The sequence below is a fragment of the Pleurodeles waltl genome, chromosome 3_1, assembly GCF_031143425.1.
Source record: "Pleurodeles waltl isolate 20211129_DDA chromosome 3_1, aPleWal1.hap1.20221129, whole genome shotgun sequence".
Lineage (NCBI taxonomy): Eukaryota > Metazoa > Chordata > Amphibia > Caudata > Salamandridae > Pleurodeles > Pleurodeles waltl.
Genome location: NC_090440.1, coordinates 1,977,618,856 through 1,977,638,734, shown reverse-complemented (window position 1 = coordinate 1,977,638,734; position 19,879 = coordinate 1,977,618,856). Strand labels below are relative to the sequence as shown.

The 19,879-nt window shown below is 46.3% G+C and overlaps 1 protein-coding gene across 1 annotated transcript in view; it reads left to right on the top strand.

Annotated features, from left to right (window-relative positions):
* LOC138285878 (multidrug and toxin extrusion protein 1-like) overlaps positions 1–19,879 on the top strand; it is a 679,999-nt gene that overhangs the window by 637,826 nt on the left and 22,294 nt on the right. Inside the window, exon 16 of the mRNA XM_069226370.1 lies at positions 11,267–11,351. Within this exon, the coding sequence (XP_069082471.1) occupies positions 11,267–11,351 (85 nt within the window). The remainder of the gene's footprint in view (positions 1–11,266; positions 11,352–19,879) is intronic.

Genomic DNA, 19,879 nt, shown 5'->3' with positions numbered 1-19,879 from the left:
CGGGTTTGTAACTTGCTGAGCAATCATCCCCCTACCCAAAAAAATAAAGGTATGCATACTTTAGTTTGGTGACTGAAAAAAGTCCAGAGCATCTAAGAGTTAGTCATTTTGTGAGATGGTCTGACATGTTCTTTACAAGTTTACACACACAGACATATATATGTGTGTGTGGTTAAAAAAAAAAAAACACTATCGGTCGCAACTGGCTATTTATAGTTAGGATCCTGTTTCCATAAGAAATGCATTTTTTATGTGCTTATATCTTTGGTGCTGTTTGACCAATCTTCACTAAACTTTAAAAAAAAAAAAAAAACAACACTCAGTTCCTTCTTGGAAAGTTTCAGGGTGATTCCTCAAGTGGGGAGCTGAGGAAAAGGTGGTGTCCTAGAACATGTTTCCCATTCATTTTTCCATAGGACATTTAGACACAGCTACTGCCGAAACCGCTGATCGGATTTACACCAAATTTGGCAGAAAGCTAGATCTTGGTCCTTTTTGTGATTTAGTAGTCAAGAAAAATGTAGGTTAAGAGTCCGAGGAGATTTGGCCACAGATTCGGCCCTGTGGCCAACCACCCACCAAGCACAGCCCAAAGCTATGCCCAGTGAGGGAGTTGGGTGTATATTCTAAAAGAAACAGCGATTCACTGCAAAAAGCAAAGGTTGAAGTGACAGTATAGTTAGTTGTCTCTTCTATACATTTGTCAGTTATAAGGCATACACTACCAGGACCATGGACAGCCCTCTTTAGCATGTGAAACTACCCAAAGCATATTCCTGAAATGAGTTTTGAACAATGCCTGCGATCATACTGCTGCTTGAACCATCTATAAATTATCGACAGATTGTACATTTGAAAAACAATGCAGAATGTCCCAGAATTTTCGGTCTTCCTTTTGAAGTAAATATCACTTTACAAATCTCCAGTTTACTTAGAAAGTTTCTATAGCACTACATAACAACTACTTAATGTCAGCATGTCCACTCATGTCACAGATGAATAATGTATTATAAGGAGAGGCTTTAGTTTTTCTCACATAGTTTTTTTTTAACCTCTAACCTTTGAAAGTGACTGTGTGAGTGAGTGCATAAGTGTCTCAATAGGTCTGTGATTGGGTGTGAGAGTGCTTTAGTGGGTCTGTCAGTGGTTGTATGTATGTCTGAGTAAGTCTGTGAGTGGGTGCGTGAGTAGGTCTATGAGTGGGTACGTGAATCTCTGAATTCGTCTGTGGGTGCATGAGTTCTTGAGTGGGTCTGTGAATGAGTGCATGAGTGTCTGAGTGTGTGTCTGAGTGCATCTGTGAGGGTGTGTGTGAGTGTCTGTGGGGGTGTGTCAGTAGCTGTGTGAGTGACTTGGTCACAAAGGAACTGCACCTGCCCCTTTATCCAACAAGAGTCCACAGTTTTGCACAAAATGTCTACCCAACTGAGGTACTTTCTACTGGTTAGTTAGCAAGTGCTACCTTGTTGGGTAAATGTCCAGTGTGTATTGTAAACTACAGATGCGTAATGGACCACGAGGAAATGTCTCCAGCAACCTTGTGTGCGTTTGGCAATGTGATTGTTCCTTATGCGTCTTTCTCCCTAATTCTGTAATAACATGAGTCCTCCTACAGAGAGGTCAACAAGACTACAAAGAATAAATCTCCAGCAAACCAGGGTCCTTCCTCTTTTCTGTTTCGACGTTAGTCCTTCTTTGTTTTGTGGAGATGTCCTCATCATCCCCAGTGTCATGAAAGTGCCACCAAATTCATCATGAAACGCATGGGGGCCTCTTGGTAAGCTGTACATCATCCTGGCAAAATGCATCTAAGACATATGCATACTACTAAGGTGGGCAGGGAAGACTGCCCAATTATTAGAAGGGGATTGACCCTGCCGTGTGTGCCTGGGTGCCAGGGCATTGCTCTATAGGGGGTGTTTGAGGTGTTACATCCCCCCTAAAAATATATACTGGTATGAATAGTACGGCACAAGTGCTTTCAGTTGGGTAATGTGAAGTGTTGTCGGATTTCAAATGGGATTCCCACATGCACACACTGACAAAAATACACACACTCTTTTCTGTCTATGTTTTGCAGGCCTTAAAAGTGTTGATTAGTTTGAAAAATATTGCGTTTTAAGCACCCCTAACAATCCACAGTCGTCCCGCTCTCCCCTCAGTTCCTGCTTCCCATATAATATGATTTAACAAGCTGTTGGAGAGTGACTGTTTGAAAATCTGAAACTCACACCCCTTAAATCATTCTCACCAAGCTACCCCCCCCACTCCCTCCGCCTGGGTGTCTAGTGTGCTATAGGGCTGCTGGGGAGCCTCAAGGTCCCGCAGTCTCAGCCGGCTCCCTGCCTCCTGCAGGAGCCAGCATTGCTATTGCCTACAGGGAGCTGCTAAACATGCAGCTTCCTGTGTGCAAGAGCAATAGTTACATCTCTTTCCCTGCCCACATGTCTGCAGGCAGGGAAAGAGATGAAAACTCAGCTTCCAGCGTGCAGGAGCACTTTGACAGCTTCCATCCGCAGGAACCAGAGTGTTTGCTTTTGATTGGTGTGAGCTGTCAAACCTCTCCCTATACAAAAGCAAACAGCTATGTCCTGGTGGTGGGCACAATGGAACATAGCATGAGCTGGCTCTGGGGGGTGGTGGTCCCCGGGGCCATATATTGCTCCAGGAGGGGGGCCACAGCCCCCCCCACTCCATATTTTTCTTAGCCCCAAGGAGGTAGTGATCCTTGGCGATGGGGGGGGGAGCTTCTGCACATCCATATTTTTCGTAACCTCGAAGAGGTGGTGATCTTTGGAGGTGTGGAGGGGGGTTCTGCACATCCCCCCACTTACTATTCAAATTAGCCCCAGGGAGGTGGTGTTCACCAGTGCATTTTTAAGCCTTGGGTGGGCCCATCCGCCTCCCTCCTTTTTTTTAAATTAAACCCTGCATGGCCTCGGGACCTGGCCCACCTGGGGGCTACATTTAAAAGAACTGCGTCTCTTTTTTTAGCCACATATTTGCAGCAAATTATTTTTAAAAACAAATTATTTTTTTGGTCTGCTGATGTCTCGAGGCCAAGGCTTGGAAGTGAGGTTATTTGTACCCTACCCTACCCTATTTTCTTTTCTTCTTTTTTTTTTTTGATGGTCAAGCCGTGTCCCAAGATGGCTGCCAACACTTCCTGGCTGACGTGTTGGCAGCCAATCAGAGCTCTGCAGTTTTCCTGCACAAGCTTGTTATTCTTCGCGAAAACATTGCGAAGGAACCGTGGCCATGGATATGCAAATTTGGATTTCCTTACATTTCTCAACAACTGCTGAACAGATTTACACCAAAAAACAACAAGCATTTGCAATGCAGTGAGTCGCACATTTGCTCAAGTTAGAGCTATTAGCGTTATAAATTCCTAACTGAACTTTTCTTGCCACATAAACTGAAAATTAAAAGTAAAACAGTTGTCATAAGCGAGGTGATTCAAAGCGCTATGGCCGCCATGAGCATGAGCGCGAAGGAGAGAGACAGAAGGAAAAATAAGTTTGCTCACAGTCAAACGTATCGGCAAACGTGCAATTATCCATTTAGCAGGGTCAATGGCCAAGGTGATAACAAAACTGCCCCAAGGAGGGACAAATGTATAGCATTTATAATGCTAACAAAGAATTTTTGAAAGGCAAGCCCATGAACTATTGATAATAATGGGCATGCTGTGGGTGTGGTTAAAAGCCCACAGAGAGATTACAACAGGCCTGAGCTCTTGTGTGCTCAACCTAAAAAGCACAATCTGCACAACAAAATCTAGCTTTCTGCCAAATTTGGTGTAATTCTGTCCAGCATTTCGGGCTGTAGTCGTGTTTAAAACTCCTATGGGAATTATCATGGGAAACGCCCTTTTTTCTGACCCCCTCCCTTCTTCTCGACCCCTACTTGCCGGATCACCCTGAAACTTTATATGCACAAGAATTACCAGCACTTTTTGAAAAATGTCGTTAAGATCTGTCAAACATTGCCAAAGATATAGGCAAGTCAAAAACACTTTTGCTATGGAAAAATAGACCTAACTATAACTACCTATTGGGGACCCACCAGTAGGTCTTATATATTCAATTTTATTATTACAAAATCCCGGAGTATAGCTAAGAGATTCTAGCAAGAATTACTACAGTACAAATTTTCTCATGCTAGAGTTTGTCAGAGGCAATAACCAGCAACAGTGAGAAGCTTCACAAGAGGAAAATCAACACATGGATGCCATGTTGAAACATGGATACAAGCAGTGTGGGGACCAGAGTTATGGTGTCTGTAAGGACCCCATTGGGGGCCACCTAAAGCAGCCTGATGAAGTGTGTGACCCGGGGTACTATGATCTTTCTAACATTGATATAAAACGTTCTGACTCATAAAGGGGAGTGAGGACACTGGAGAATTGAGGCTGTCCATGGGAACTGCCTATACGAATCGTGGGCCCTAAAATGCATAGAATCGTGCTTGGCCTAGTAGGAGGCCTTTGTTACTTGGGGGCAGACAGGCCAAAACTGTGACCCAGAGAAACAAGTAAAGGAGCTGCGCATAACCACAGACATCTTGGGGGCAAAATTGGAGGATTTTGAGGGACGTTCAAGAAGTAACAACATTTGTGTGACTGGGGTCCCTGAGAGAGTGGAGGGGCCAGCAGGAGAACTCTTCGGGCCTATTTTTCTGTTCCACAGGCTAATAGAATCCTAGGTGCCTGGTCTAAACTGGGAGTGGCGCCCCAGGCGATAATAGCCCGCATCTTCAATTTTCGGGACCATGACCTAATTCTTCAGTCAGCCCGCAGTGCCCTGCCGGAGAAGTACAGTATTACAGTAATCAATTTATTCCCAGACTTCACGCTCTGAGTCCAGAAACTGCGCCAAATCATACAAAATGGCGACTAAAGGTCAGGGCGTCGCCCTAATAGTTGGTATTAAAAGAGCCAAGCTCTAGACACTGATTCTGGTCAAATAACTTAATCTCCCTATGCCTCCAATTGAGTACCTTGAGGCCCTCATGGGTGATTTGTCATGCTTGACAAATCCTGGATTTATTTATTTACTTGAACAAGAGATTCAAGAATTATAAAAGGTGCTTATCAAACAGGAAAATACAGGTGCTAAGCATGCCCTAGGGCTGAAACAGAAAGAATATCTAGACATAGCGACTGATGCGTCACAGGGCCCCGCAGCACTGCCTCTATGAGGCTGGTAACAAGGCAGGGAAACTTTTAGCCTGGTTGGGTAGGAGGGAGCAAGCTGGCTGTTGGATACTAGAGATAAAACAGACACTGGCAAACTGGTGAGAAATATACAAAATGTGGCAGGCACTTTTGCTGCCTACTATACCCAGCTATACTCCCCAGCTGTGACTGCTACAGCGGAGGACTCCCGAGTGCTCCTGACTGATATTCGGTTACCAAGACACGCAGATTCAGCTAGGGATCTCCTTGATGAGGAAATAACTGAGGAGGAAATAATATGTGCAATACATGAATTGAACTCGGGCAAAGTTGTTGGCCCTGATGGAGCGTCAATTGAACTTTACAAACTGATGCCCTTGGAACTGGTCCCCTACCTGTTAAGCATGTTTGAAGAGAGTCAGCAACGAGATTCGCTGCCTAGAAACTAAAGGCTAGCCACCATTATGGTAATAGAAAAGGAGGGTAAACTGCCTGATGACTGTGCCTCATCGCTCCTATACGCCATAGCTAAAATCCTAGCTAAGGTGCAGGCCTACGACTGATCAAGGTTATCACTACTTTGATTCATCTGGATAAGTCGGGTTTTATGCCTGGGAGAAGCAACACTCTTAACCTGAGGCACCCTTACAGTGTGCTGAGCCAGGCGAACAACTTCCAGGAGAGCGCCCTGATGCTCTTGCTAGATACCAGAATGGCGTTTTATACAGTTCTGAAAAATAGGCGCACCTCCAGTATGCGAATCCATTAGTGTGGGTAAAAGTAAACGTGGGAAATCTCAAGTGTTTGTACTTCAGCGAGGCACTCGACAGGGCTGCCCTTTGTCACCATTGATTTTCACCTTGATACTGGAATCCTTGACAGCCTAGATCCGACAAGACCCACTGGTTTGCGGCCTGCATTAGATCGACCACCGGCAAGATAAAATATTGCTATACGTAGATGATATTCTGCTCTATATGACAGACTCTATCCATACGTTAGACAGACTAATGCAGATAATTACCTTATTTGGCCGATACTAAAGCTACATCATTAACTGGTGAAAAGCCCTCATGTATATCCTTCAGGGACAAGTATCATGTTTGCCCCTGTGTGAGGCGGTAATAGAAACAATAGTTTCTGTGTTCTTGGAATCTTTATAATCACTGGCCCCAGCTTGTTTTTCAGGTGTAACCTGACACCGCTTCTAGACAGACTGAAGTGAGAGTTCCATGCCATTATCACTCCTTGGCAGAGCCGCTCTGTTTAAAACGATGTGCCTACCTTGTTTCCTATATGCTCTAAAGAACACACCCTACTCGGTTCACAGCACATATCACAACACATATTTTAAGGCTACCAAGGGAGAAATCAGGATTCTGCTCTGGGATGGGGGTATGAATAGCTTTGCACAAACTTACAAGAGGGTGGTTCATTGGAGGGATAGCCCTGACTGATATACAGAAATATTACTTGGTGGCGTAATTGATTATCATTACCAGCTGGGTTTTCTTCCCTCCGGTTGAGCCTGCATTTAAGATGGACAGGTCATGTAGCATTGGGGGGACACCTTAGCACTGTATATTGCGGGAGAAGAAACACAAACATGCGAAGCCCAACATCTGTAGTGGTAAATCTCTGGCACATATCTACACATGCTCTGGGATAGAAGGACAAGATTAAACAAGCTACACCCCTTTGGGATACTTGGGTACACTGGGAATGCAACCAGGGTTTGATAAATGGAACCTAATTGGCCTCTCCAAAGTTGGGCATTGGTAGGCACAGGGAGACGTGATCCCTTTAGTAGATTTGCAGCACAAATATCAGCTACCCATGCCAAGACCTACCACTGCCTACATATACGACACACACTTCAGTGGTTTTGCCAGTAGGAGCGGAGCTCCCTGTGTCTTCGCCCCCAGAAGACAGTCTGTTAGATCAGTATATGCCCCGGAAAGCTATGTCCATGATGAACAAAAAATGGATTAATAATACACCTGATGTCCTGTTACGTCTGTGGGAACAGTGGGTTCGGAATCTGGAGGGCCTAGAGGACAACAAGTGGATGGTGGCACTGGCATCCCCAAGTGAGGTAGCCATACGGGTGGAGTTCTGTTTAGTGCAACAATACTCGATCAATCTACTACGTACAGACTACTATGGTCAAAATGGGTAGTGTGACGGAGGAGTATTTCTGGCGCAAATGTGGACAGATAGATACATTCTACCATATTGTGTGGGAATTCCCGATGATCCAGCGGTTTTAGGAGTCAGTGGCAGAGTGCATGAGTGAGGTGTGTGGAAACAATATAGCGGTCTCGGCAAAATGGTGCATATTAAACATCTGTGATGAGACAGATCTGAACCACATAGTGCGTACTTGGATAACCTTCGGACTGGCAGTAGCTAATAGAAACATTGCAAGATTAGGGGTGGAGGGGCACAACAGACGAAACAGGCGCCTCAGCTGGGAGATTGGAAGGGGGACATGGGTTGGTGTGTGTTGGCTTAGGAGGTGGTATATAAAGGCTGTGGTTGCCCCCAGAGGTAGGCAAAGATTTGGGGAAAATGTAATGGCTACAGGGATAACATTTGTAATTGTCTCACCCACACTGATCTTGAAGGGCCGCCTACTAGACAATCTGTACCAAGCATTGATTTTAATAGAGTCGGGGAGGGGAGACAGCGATGCAGGAGTTGTCAGATGTTGAAAAGATACTGAAGTTGTTAGAAAAGCTAGGGCTACTTACACAGTGTCTTGTATTTTTCTTTATTGAAATGTCAGTAAAAGGATTTATGAAAAAAAATACCTTACTGTGTTCTTTAATAGAGAGAAATAACAACCCACCCTTAAATTGGTAAAGATTTTAACATATGCTTTTCTCGATCATTGTCAGGTATAATGTGTTTATCATACCTTTTCATAATAAACAGCTCAGATGTAAGGCAACATAAATATTTTGTCCTAATTAACCAATCAAGCTCCTATTACTGGATTATCATGATAACGAGCTGAGCCTGCGGCCAGGCCGTTTGGCCATCTCCCCAACCCCACCCAGGCTGCCATCTCCAAGCCGCACACAGCCTTGGGCGTAGGGTTACCTTTCGGGCCCCGGGAACTCCATTCCCCAGGCCCAAAACATATATTTTAAGAGAATGGGGTGTGCAGCCTCCTCCTCCCCAAGCTATCTCAATAGGCCGCAGGGACTCCATCCCTGAAGCTGAATTTCATTACAAAGGGGAGCGGAGGCTTGAGGCCCCCCTCCCTGAGCCTTATAAGACCACCTGTCCCCTGGGGCCCATGTCCCCAAGCCGTCATAGGCTCAAAGGACCCTCTTCCCCAATGGCCTCAGGGAACTCCATCCACTTAAATATAGCTAGGTGCCCCTGTAAACATTTTGCGAGCCCCATCTGGCTCCCCCATACTGCAAAAGCAAGCATTTCTCCCACATACTTGTCCCCTCCGGCCTGGAACAATATGTGTTTTGTTTTACTGCTCGTAACAATGCAAGCAGGGAAACAGAACAGAAGTCTGCTCCCAGCTGGTGGGAGAATTATTAAAGCTCCGGCTGGCTAGCGGGAGCATTTTTAAAGCTCTCACTGGCTGTAGGCAGATTTCTTTGTTTGCTCCCATTTTCTGGTTGATTTTAAAAAGCTCCGACCATACAAGAGCAACCACATGTTTCCCTGCCCACTCTGGTGCGGACACAGAAACTACTGTATTCCGGGTGTGGGCTGTCTGGGACACAGTCACACAGCAGGCCCCACGTAATGGAGTCTCGAGTTGTAAGATGGCTGCCACCACTTCCTGGTTTATGGGGTCTGTTAGAAACTGGGTTCTTCGTTGACTGGCGTGTAAACCTTAGTCAAATAGCAACCACAATCCTAGTCAGGGTAAGTGTCATGCAAATCCTAAATTAACCGTTGCTCACCCTCTGGTAGCTTGGCACAGAGCAGTAAGGCTTAAATTAGGGGCAGTGTGTAAAGTATATGTGCAACACTTCAAACAACATAACAGTGAAAACACCACACAAAATTAATGCACACCAGTTTAAAAAAAAGAGCAAAATTTAATAAATCAAACAAGCTAAAAACGACAAAAGTCCAATAGGTAGAACTTGAGTTATGATTTATTAAAGAATAAACTGAAGAATAGCGCCTAGAAGCAATAAGCACCAGTCTGGGAAATCTGGTCACACCGGACTTGGACAAAGACAAAAGGTTCAGGCCAACAGCGCTGGAGTGCGGGTCGGCTACATGAATCGAGTTGGGCCCATTGAACCAAACTATCTTAAATCCTGGTTGCGGTGCTTTGCATCATGTCCGAGTCACACAGTCGAGGTGATGCATCGATTCTGTTCCACAACAGATGCTATGTGTTGGTTTCAAGATGCGGCAAGGCTACGGTGTGAGTTCCCAAAGCGTCAATGTCAAGGATGCCTTGTGCAGTTGAGGTGATGCATCGGGTCCAATGAGCGCAGGGGCTGCGATGCAGTGTTTCGGTGTCATTGTTGGAGATGTGAGGAACCTTGCACCTAGAAATGCACCGCAATGTGTCAGTTTTTAAGATTGACTGGTTCCAAAATGCGAGGTGCAGCGGTGATGCGAGACTGGCTGCATTGGTTCCAACCCATGTAGTTTAGGTGAAGCAAAGGTTCTGTTCCTCACAATAGCAGTGATGGCATCGATTCTGCTTCTTCAGCAGAGGATGCGTTGGTTCCGCTGGAGCAGCCACCTTAGGGCCTCTTTGAAGGGTCCAGGGCTGGAGTGACATCACTTGGCAGTGCAGACTCCAGATGGCAGAGTCCAGGTGCAGGAGCAGTGAGGTTGGAATTCTTTTACGTCCCTGAGACTTCAAATCAGGAGGCCAGCTAGCTAGCCCTTGGAGTCACTCTGGGTACATGGGATGCAGGTCCATTCCTTTTCACCCAGGCAAGAGACAGCAGTAGGCAGCAGGGCAGCACAACAAGGCAGGAGTCCAGCAACACAGCAGTCCAGCAGAGTGGCAGTCCTTCAACTGCATAGCAGTTCTTCTTCCTGGCAGAATATTCACAGGCCCAGAAGTGTACAGTGTTGGTGGGGTCATAGGTCCAGTACTTATACCCAATTGGGCCTTTGAAGTGGGGAATACTTCAAAGACAGGCCTTTGAAGTGCACTGAGGTCCTACCTTTCCTGCCCTGGCTACAGACTCACTATGTGGGTTTATGCAGCCCTTTGTGTGGAGACCGGACAAAGCCAAGTCCACTTAATGACTCACCCTGAAACTTTCCATGTACAAATAGACCACGAAACTATCAAACAAAATATTTTCTGCCCAGTAGGAATATCCCTACCCTGTCACCTTGTGTCATTTTTGTAAAACTTTTTGCAGGCAGGAGACCAAGTCGTCGAGCCCCGTAATGGTTGTCTCAACATCTCTGTTCATGTTACAGCCAGCCAGTCAGAGCGCCGAACTGTCAAAATGTCTTGAGATTTTGAACCAAAATGTCACTAAAACTACTGACTGGATTTACATCAAATCACAAAAAGTAGGCTTTCAGGGTAAAGAGCTCGCAGTCTGCCAAATTCAATGTAATTCTGTTTGGTCATTTTGTTTGTAGCCCTGTCTACAATTCCCTCTGGATATTGCATGGGGATGAGTGAATATGTATTCTCCCCTTTTTCTCTGCCCCTGCTTGACGAATCACCCTGATACTTAAAAAAAAAACCAAAGGTTAAAGTGATGTTATAATTGAGTGAAAATGTCAGCTAAAAATACATTTTTACAGTAGATGGAGCTGTGTGTCCAGGTAGATGGAGTTCCCGAAGCCTGAATTGTGGGTTGTGCCCCAGAGTATAGGTTCCTCCAAGCGCCACTGACTAATATATAGATATATATATATGTGCGACTGAGTTATTTACACCAGAGATGGAGGAATTTGAGATTTGTAACTGCAGGTTATTGAAGGGCAATTAAGACAGCTCGTCTGCTTTTTAAAACTGCCAGGCTAAAGTTCCATTAACTGTGTAATCTGTATGATGAGCAACTTACCCTTTTTTCCTCAAATGATCCTTCACATTATGAAATATTGTGTGTGTTGCAGGCTAAGGCCAGAGCTTTGCTAAAGCTGAAAATTGCAAAGGACTTAAACAGCAGGCCTGCTATTTATCAGAACACTGTTCCTACAGGTATGTTGAACATGCATCCCAAGACCTCACAGACCATCCGTAAAAGTTGATACCTTTAATAAAACTTCTGCCAGAAAAGCTTTCTAATACTCTTCATGCCTCTAATTTATCCCTTAGTTCCTTCTCATTTTCCCACAGTGAAATTCACCTTCTTTAGTAATATTTACTGTTCCTATCCCTTCATTTCCGTCATGATATTACCATCACCCTTTCGGATTTGGCTGTGCCTCAAAAACAGATTCCCCACCTTCTAAATATCTCCAAGTGCTAGAATGATTCTATAAACTTTTGTCACAGTTCTTCTCTGCAGGCGAGCAGGTTTCATGTCACTGGAGCCATTTAATGCCATCCAAGCGCACCAACAGCAGTTTCTTGCTTGTTTTTTTCCAGCCCCTTAGAGACAGAGCTGAGAATGACATAGTTGTGTAGTGCCACAAACTAACTTTTAAGTGTGGTAACAACAGTGGCCTACAATCATCCTTCAGATGAGGAAGGTGGGCTGGAGCAGTGAGGAATCTACAGGTAAACAGAGTATCCACCAGAAAGATTGAAGTAATTTTTACTTCTGAAAGACCCTTCTACTTGCAGATTACTCACCTTCTGAATGCATACCACAGCAGTACCTCCTCTCAGGCGGTAGGTCTGAAGGAGTGGTCAGGCATGGAAATCCTGTCACAGAGAATGAGTCCAAATAGTGCTTTGCTAAAGTGGGAAGAGAAGCCCATGCCATCACACAGCAGATCTCTGCCACTAAGTTCAAACAAAACTTAGTTCTGGAGGAACAAGCACATATTCGCTAGGGATGGTTCATAACACATTGTAATTCACAAGATGATCCACCATGATGAAGCCTAGCTTTGTTTCTTAACTACATAGACCAAATCTTTATCCGGTCAATGTAATACCTGGCAGCTATATGGTGATCCAACCAATGTAGTCACCCCTTCTCAGAAGGATAAGGCAGAGGGGAAAAGGATGATGGACTGAATCAGTTGGAAATAAAGAATACAAAAAAGTGGCGCAGAGAATGCATAAAATAATCTCAGCCACTGGTAAAAACTCAGAAATACATCCCACTCCATTTTTTTGCCCTCCATGCCACTTCAGATTAGACCCAGACATATTCAATTTAGCCTTGGTCCTGCTCCACGAGGAACAGTCTAGCTCAAACTGCCAAGCTAGATTCTCTGTGAACTGGAACACAAGCAATCCAAGATCAGGTTCAACCTACTTGGGCCTCTTCAGTCAGCTGCAGCTTGGTACCAGTGGCACAATGACCACAGGTCCCACATCTGAGCATACCCATGGCACTTAAGAATCCATAATGAAGAACACAAAAAGTAATGTATGGAATGCTTGAATTAATATCAGCCACTGGTAATTTCTTGGGCTGCATCCCAGCCACTCCAGATGCTTTGTGAACTAGAACACAAGCAATCAAAGATCCGTTTCAGCCTACTTGGGCCTCTTCAGTCAGCTTGGTACCAGTGGCACAGTGAGCACAGGTCAGTTGTCTGAGCATACCCACGGCAATTAAGAATCCATAATGAAGAACATTAAAAAGTAATGTATGGAATGCTTGAATTAATCTGAGCCATTGGTAATTTCTTGGGCTGCATCCCTGTCAATTCAGATGGACTGGGTTAGCCAAATAAGACAGAAAATCCACTGTAATATTCAAGACTAGTTTTTCTTGATAGAATCATTTGAAGGGGGTGAACACACTGCTCCTGCAGGTCACTGCTGCATCTCGCTGAAGCGATGGCCACATCTAAAGCAGTCATAAAAGTTAAAAAATGTATTTGCAACTGTGTAGGATGACAAACGAAGCCTCACGAAGAAAAGTCAAAACTAAGTGCAGATCCCACTGGGGCATCACAAAAGATGTTAGAAGAAACATATATGCAAATCCCTTCAAAAATCTGATAACAATTATAGATTTAAGCTTGCTGAGAAGGCCATTAACGATAAAAGAGCAGAAATCTTACCTTTGACTGGGCCCACCATACAATCCTGCTAGGCTAGTGAAAGAGCAAAGCACAGAATATCTGAAAGGTGCCTTCATCAGGTCCACATCATGCTCTGCACACCATGCAACAAAGCAATTCCACCTACCCAAATAGGTAGATTATGTGGAGGGTCGATAAGCTGGTGGCAGAAGGAAAAAGCTCAGGTGTCCCTACTCAATCTCCATGCATGAAGGTGGATGCTTTGGAGGGTGGGGTGCAGAACCTGCCTCTAGACTGGTAGAGGAGGTCACCTCTGAGAGGCTGAGAGGTCACCTCTGAGAGGCAGTTAGAGTGGGGGTTCCAGGGAGAATCTTAGGAGGTCGGCAGAACACACCCTCCTTGCAAGTCTGTGGCCATCAGAATAGCTTGGGCTTGCTCTTAGTGCAGCTTTCTCAAGACTCAAAGAATCAAAGCTATGTGTGCAAAAGCCATCAAGTGGAAAACTCCACCTCAACAAAAACACATCCCCTAAAACTCTCTGTAATGGATATTGGAGGGCACAGAACTGAGGGTAATGCACATCATTGCCAGTAGCGAAGAGTTCCACTGAAGGGGCGCCACAGTGGCCACATGTCTTGGACCACCTGCAGATGAGCAGGATACTCCGGTTGGCAAGATGATGCTGGCTCAGGATATTGGCTCTGTGTTCAGAAAGTCTGCCATATGATTGGCAACCAGCCACAGCCAATGAGTGTGTGTCCAAGCCCAGAATCTCATAGCTTCTTGGCAGCAAAGAAGAGATACCACACCTGCTTGTTGGCATACTGCACCACAGCCACACTGTCTGGATAGGCCAGCAAGGAAGGATGGGCAGGAAGGCTTTAAGAGCCTGAGTTGCATGTAGTTTGTGCAAATTGATGTGTAGGACATTAAACTCTTGAGACCAAAAGACCTGATCTCCTGTTCCTTCAGAGTAGCACCGCACCCCAAGGTGGATTCATCTGTCACTACAACGGGCACTGTTTGGGTGGGGATCAGAACGACATCACTCATGTAAGGTGCTCCTGTACCGACCACCATGACAAGTCTGCTTTAGTGTCCTGAGAGATCCATACTGTGTCCGAAAGATCTCCAACATGCTTGAACCACTGTCGATAAAGGCACCACTGGAGAGCCCCCGTGTACCAGCATGTATGTGTGACCAATAGAATGTAGGAAACCTGCCGACTGAGCAGATGAAGACCCATCGGAACTGGAACAACGGCTCCCCATGGACATATTGGAATCATATGCTGAATATCCTGAGTCCTCTGACGAGAAGTGAAAGCTCCCACAGAAGTTGCATCCAGTATTGTTCCTATGAACAGGAGGTGCTGAGAAGGCTCTAAGTGAGACATGAGCCAGTTTTTGGAACAAGCCAAGTTAAGCGACAGGGATGCTTTTGCTTGTAGGTGGTCTGACACAAGCTGCGGCAAGACCTTATTGATCAGGCAGTCATTGAGGTAAGAGAATACTGCAATCTTTGACTTGCACAGATGTACCACAACAACCACCCTCACGTTCATGGTGTCTTGAAGTGCCAATGTCAACCTGAACGGGAGGGCTGTGAACTGGTAGTGGATAGAACTTACTGTAAACAGCAACTACCTACTACTGTGTTCTACAGCATCAGTACATTGAAATACATGTCCTCAAACTTAATGGACACCATTCAGTCTTCTGCTTCTAGCACCAGAAGCATCTGAGCCCAAAACAGCATCTTGATCCTTTCCTTTTGAAGGTAGGAGTTCAAGTGCCTGAAGATGATCACCACTCTTTTTGTGACCGGGGAAGTACTAAGAGTAGCACTATGGCCTAGTGTCCTGATCTGGGACCATATATATTGCACCTTTCAGTAACAGGGCCGCTACCTCCTGCTGCAGGATACTAAGGTGAGCCTTTAACTGTTGGGAATGAAGGGGAGTGATCTGGGAAGGTGCCTGCTGGAAGGGAAGTGCTACCACTTTCTATTATTTGTAAGACCAACTGGCCTTCTAAAACTTTAGAATGGACGACAATCTCCCTCCAGCTGACTGCACATGCTCCTATAAAAGGGGGTGGGGATTTGGGGGTATCTGCAGGTCCGCTTTGTCTCCAAACAGGCATGCCCCATCAAATGGCATTCCTATGAGACTCGCTCGCACGTTACCACAGACGACAGTGGTCCTCAGTTACTTTTGCCTGTAATGGGTTCACTGTGCCAAGGCTTAACCTGATAATCTCCCTGGAGGCATCCTGTCCACCCCTTACCATCTCAGCAAAATGGTCTTTCATTTGGTCTGGTAAACTCAGCACCACCATATATGCCATATCCCACAAAGCGTGAGTATACCTGGTGAGCTTTATGAGGTGTTCATAGACCTCAAGGCCTTTCTACTTAAAATGGACACCTTTTTCCCAACCTCCTAAAATTTTGTGAGAACACACCTGGGTTTTGCTTAGTACAGGATGAGGTGTTAACTTCCAAGCTTTCTGCTGAGGGATGTGCTTAGGGGAAAGCAGGATCCCATGGAGGTAGCCTATTCCGCCTATCAATGAATCGGTTGATGTGTGGAGTCGAAGTAGGCTTGTGCAAGGCCATTTTAATAGTGTCATTTAAAGCCTTGTTAAATAGCAGCATCAGTTTCACCAAATTGTGCTGTAGGTGCTAATTTACTATGTTGAACCATGTCTCCAATGTCGGTACAGGAAGTTCCAATACTTCCACCGCCTTCCTTCCAACACCATGAAAGAAAGTCACTTCTGGTGGAGGTGGTCCCGCAGTACTAGGAAACCTGCAGTGTCTGAGGATGGAGGGGGCAGCAAATTGACAGCCTCAGTGTCACTGTCATCATTATGAAGCATACATTCAGGCATTTGGACATGATGTAAATCAGCTCCAGATATGTCATCCGAAGTCTGCCAATAGACTTGGCATGGTGTCGCTGGAGATGGTGGCTGTACTGCACCGGGGTGGAACTACTGGTGAGGGTCTCGGCACCGAAATTGTTAAGGCCAGCACTGTAGGTGTGCCATGCAAGGTTCCTCCTGATTCGAATGGTGCTGATGGTAGACCCTCTAGGTAAATCCAAATGGTGCCCCATGAAGTCCCATAGAGCCTGCAAGTGCACCAAAGTGGACCACTGTTTGCCTGAATAATGTCATCATGTGTAGGAGGCTGGACTGGCTTGTAGTGAGTACCAAGGGGTACTTGCACCTTGCACCAGGCCCAGTTATCTCTTATTAGTGCATAGGGTGTCTAGCAGCTTAGGCTGATAGATAATGGTAGCTTAGCAGAGCAGCTCAGGCTGAACTAGGAGACGTGTGAAGCTACTACAGTACCACAAGTGTCACTTGCACAATATCATAAGAAAACACAATACACAGTTATACTAAAAATAAAGGTACTTTATTTTTATGACAATATGCCAAAGTATCTTAGAGTGTACCCTCAGTGAGAGGATAGGAAATATACACAAGATATATATACACAATAGCAAAAATATGCAGTATAGTCTTAGAAAACAGTGCAAACAATGTATAGTTACAATAGGATGCAAAGGGGAAACATAGGGATAGGGGCAACACAAACCATATACTCCAAAAGTGGAATGCGAACCACGAATGGACCCCAAACCTATGTGACCTTGTAGAGGGTCGCTGGGACTATTAGAAAATAGTGAGAGTTAGAAAAATAACCCTCCCCAAGACCCTGAAAAGTGAGTGCAAAGTGCACTAAAGTTCCCCTAAGGACAAAGAAGTCGTGTTAGAGGAATAATGCAGGAAAGACACAAACCAACAATGCAACAACTGTGGATTTCCAATCTAGGGTACCTGTGGAACAAGGGGACCAAGTCCAAAAGTCACAAGCAAGTCGGAGATGGGCAAATGCCCAGGAAATGCCAGCTGCGGGTGCAAAGAATCTTTTACTGGACAGAAGAAGCTGAGGTTTCTGCAGGAACGAAAAGGGCTAGAGACTTCCCCTTTGGTGGACAGATCCCTCTCGCCGTGGAGAGTCGTGCAGAAGTGTTTTCCCGCCGAAAGAACGCCAACAAGCCTTGCTAGCTGCAAATCGTGCGGTTAGCGTTTTTGGACGCTGCTGTGGCCCTGGAGGGACCAGGAGGTCGCAAATTGGACCAGAAGAGAGAGGGGACGTCGAGCAAGACAAGGAGCCCTCTCAGCAGCAGGTAGCACCCGGAGAAGTGCCAGAAACAGGCACTACGAGGATGCGTGAAACGGTGCTCACCCGAAGTCGCACAAAGGAGTCCCACGTCGCCGGAGACCAACTTAGAACGTCGTGCAATGCAGGTTAGAGTGCCGTGGACCCAGGCTTGGCTGTGCACAAAGGATTTCCGCCGGAAGTGCACAGGGGCCGGAGTAGCTGCAAAAGTCGCGGTTCCCAGCAATGCAGCCCAGCGAGGTGAGGCAAGGACTTACCTCCACCAAACTTGGACTGAAGAGTCACTGGACTGTGGGGGTCACTTGGACAGAGTCGCTGGATTCGAGGGACCTCGCTCGTCGTGCTGAGAGGAGACCCAAGGGACCGGTAATGCAGCTTTTTGGTGCCTGCGGTTGCAGGGGGAAGATTCCGTCAACCCACGGGAGATTTCTTCGGAGCTTCTGGTGCAGAGAGGAGGCAGACTACCCCCACAGCATGCACAAGCAGGAAAACAGTCGAGAAGGCGGCAGGATCAGCGTTACAGAGTTGCAGTAGTCGTCTTTGCTACTATGTTGCAGGTTTGCAGGCTTCCAGCGCGGTCAGCAGTCGATTCCTTATCAGAAGGTGAAGAGAGAGATGCAGAGGAACTCGGCTGAGCTCATGCATTCGTTATCTAAAGTTTCCCCAGAGACAGAGACCCTAAATAGCCAGAAAAGAGGGTTTGGCTACCTAGGAGAGAGGATAGGCTACTAACACCTGAAGGAGCCTATCAGAAGGAGTCTCTGACGTCACCTGGTGGCACTGGCCACTCAGAGCAGTCCAGTGTGCCAGCAGCACCTCTGTTTCCAAGATGGCAGAGGTCTGGAGCACACTGGAGGAGCTCTGGACACCTCCCAGGGGAGGTGCAGGTCAGGGGAGTGGTCACTCCCCTTTCCTTTGTCCAGTTTCGCACCAGAGCAGGGCTAAGGGGTCCCCTGAACCGGTGTAGACTGGCTTATGCAGAATTGGGCACCTCTGTGCCCAACAAAGCATTTCCAGAGGCTGGGGGAGGCTACTCCTCCCCTGCCTTCACACCATTTTCCAAAGGGAGAGGGTGTCACACCCTCTCTCAGAGGAAGTTCTTTGTTCTGCCATCCTGGGACAAGCCTGGCTTGACCCCAGGAGGGCAGATGCCTGTCTGAGGGGTTGGCAGCAGCAGCAGCTGCAGTGAAACCCCAGGAAGGGCAGGTTGGCAGTACCAGGGTCTGTGCTACAGACCACTGGGATCATCGAATTGTGCCAACAATGCCAGGATGGCATAGAGGGGGCAATTCCATGATCTTAGACATGTTACATGGCCATATTCGGAGTTACCATTGTGAAGCTACATATAGGTAGTGACCTATATGTAGTGCACGCGTGTAATGGTGTCCCCGCACTCACAAAGTTCAGGGAATTGGCTCTGAACAATGTGGGGGCACCTTGGCTAGTGCCAGGGTGCCCTCACACTAAGTAACTTTGCACCTAACCTTTACCAGGTAAAGGTTAGACATATAGGTGACTTATAAGTTACTTAAGTGCAGTTTAAAATGGCTGTGAAATAACGTGGACGTTATTTCACTCAGGCTGCAGTGGCAGGCCTGTGTAAGAATTGTCAGAGCTCCCTATGGGTGGCAAAAGAAATGCTGCAGCCCATAGGGATCTCCTGGAACCCCAATACCCTGGGTACCGCAGTACCATATACTAGGGAATTATAAGGGTGTTCCAGTAAGCCAATGTAAATTGGTAAAAATGGTCACTAGCCTGTTAGTGACAATTTGGAAAGAAATGAGAGAGCATAACCACTGAGGTTCTGATTAGCAGAGCCTCAGTGAGACAGTTAGTCACTACACAGGTAACACATTCAGGCACACTTATGAGCACTGGGGCCCTGGGTTACCAGGGTCCCAGTGACACATACAACTAAAACAACATATATACAGTGAAAAAATGGGGGTAACATGCCAGGCAAGATGGTACTTTCCTACATCATGGAGCAGAGGAACTCTGCTGGGTCAGCTCTCGGTCCAGGAACTCTGGGTAAACCAGCACAGGTGCTAGCTCTTTGGACATCAAAGGGGCAGCATTGATCCTTAAGCCAGAGGAAGGGACTTCTCAGGTAGAGTGGTATCGACAAGCAATGGCTTCTAGGAGGACTCCGCTAGAGGTGAAGAGTACTGAGGTGACCTCTCCCGTAACCTAGAGGGGTGTTGTCATTCCTTCTCCTCTTCGTCTCCTCACAGCAGGGTGAGGAACGAGATTGTGACCAGCATTGAGCCTTATCCTTGTCGCATGCATGGCTGGTGAATGGCCTTGGTTTGCATGAGGCTGCATTTGTCACATGACTTCGAGCTATTATTTGACCCCAGCACCACAGACAGACC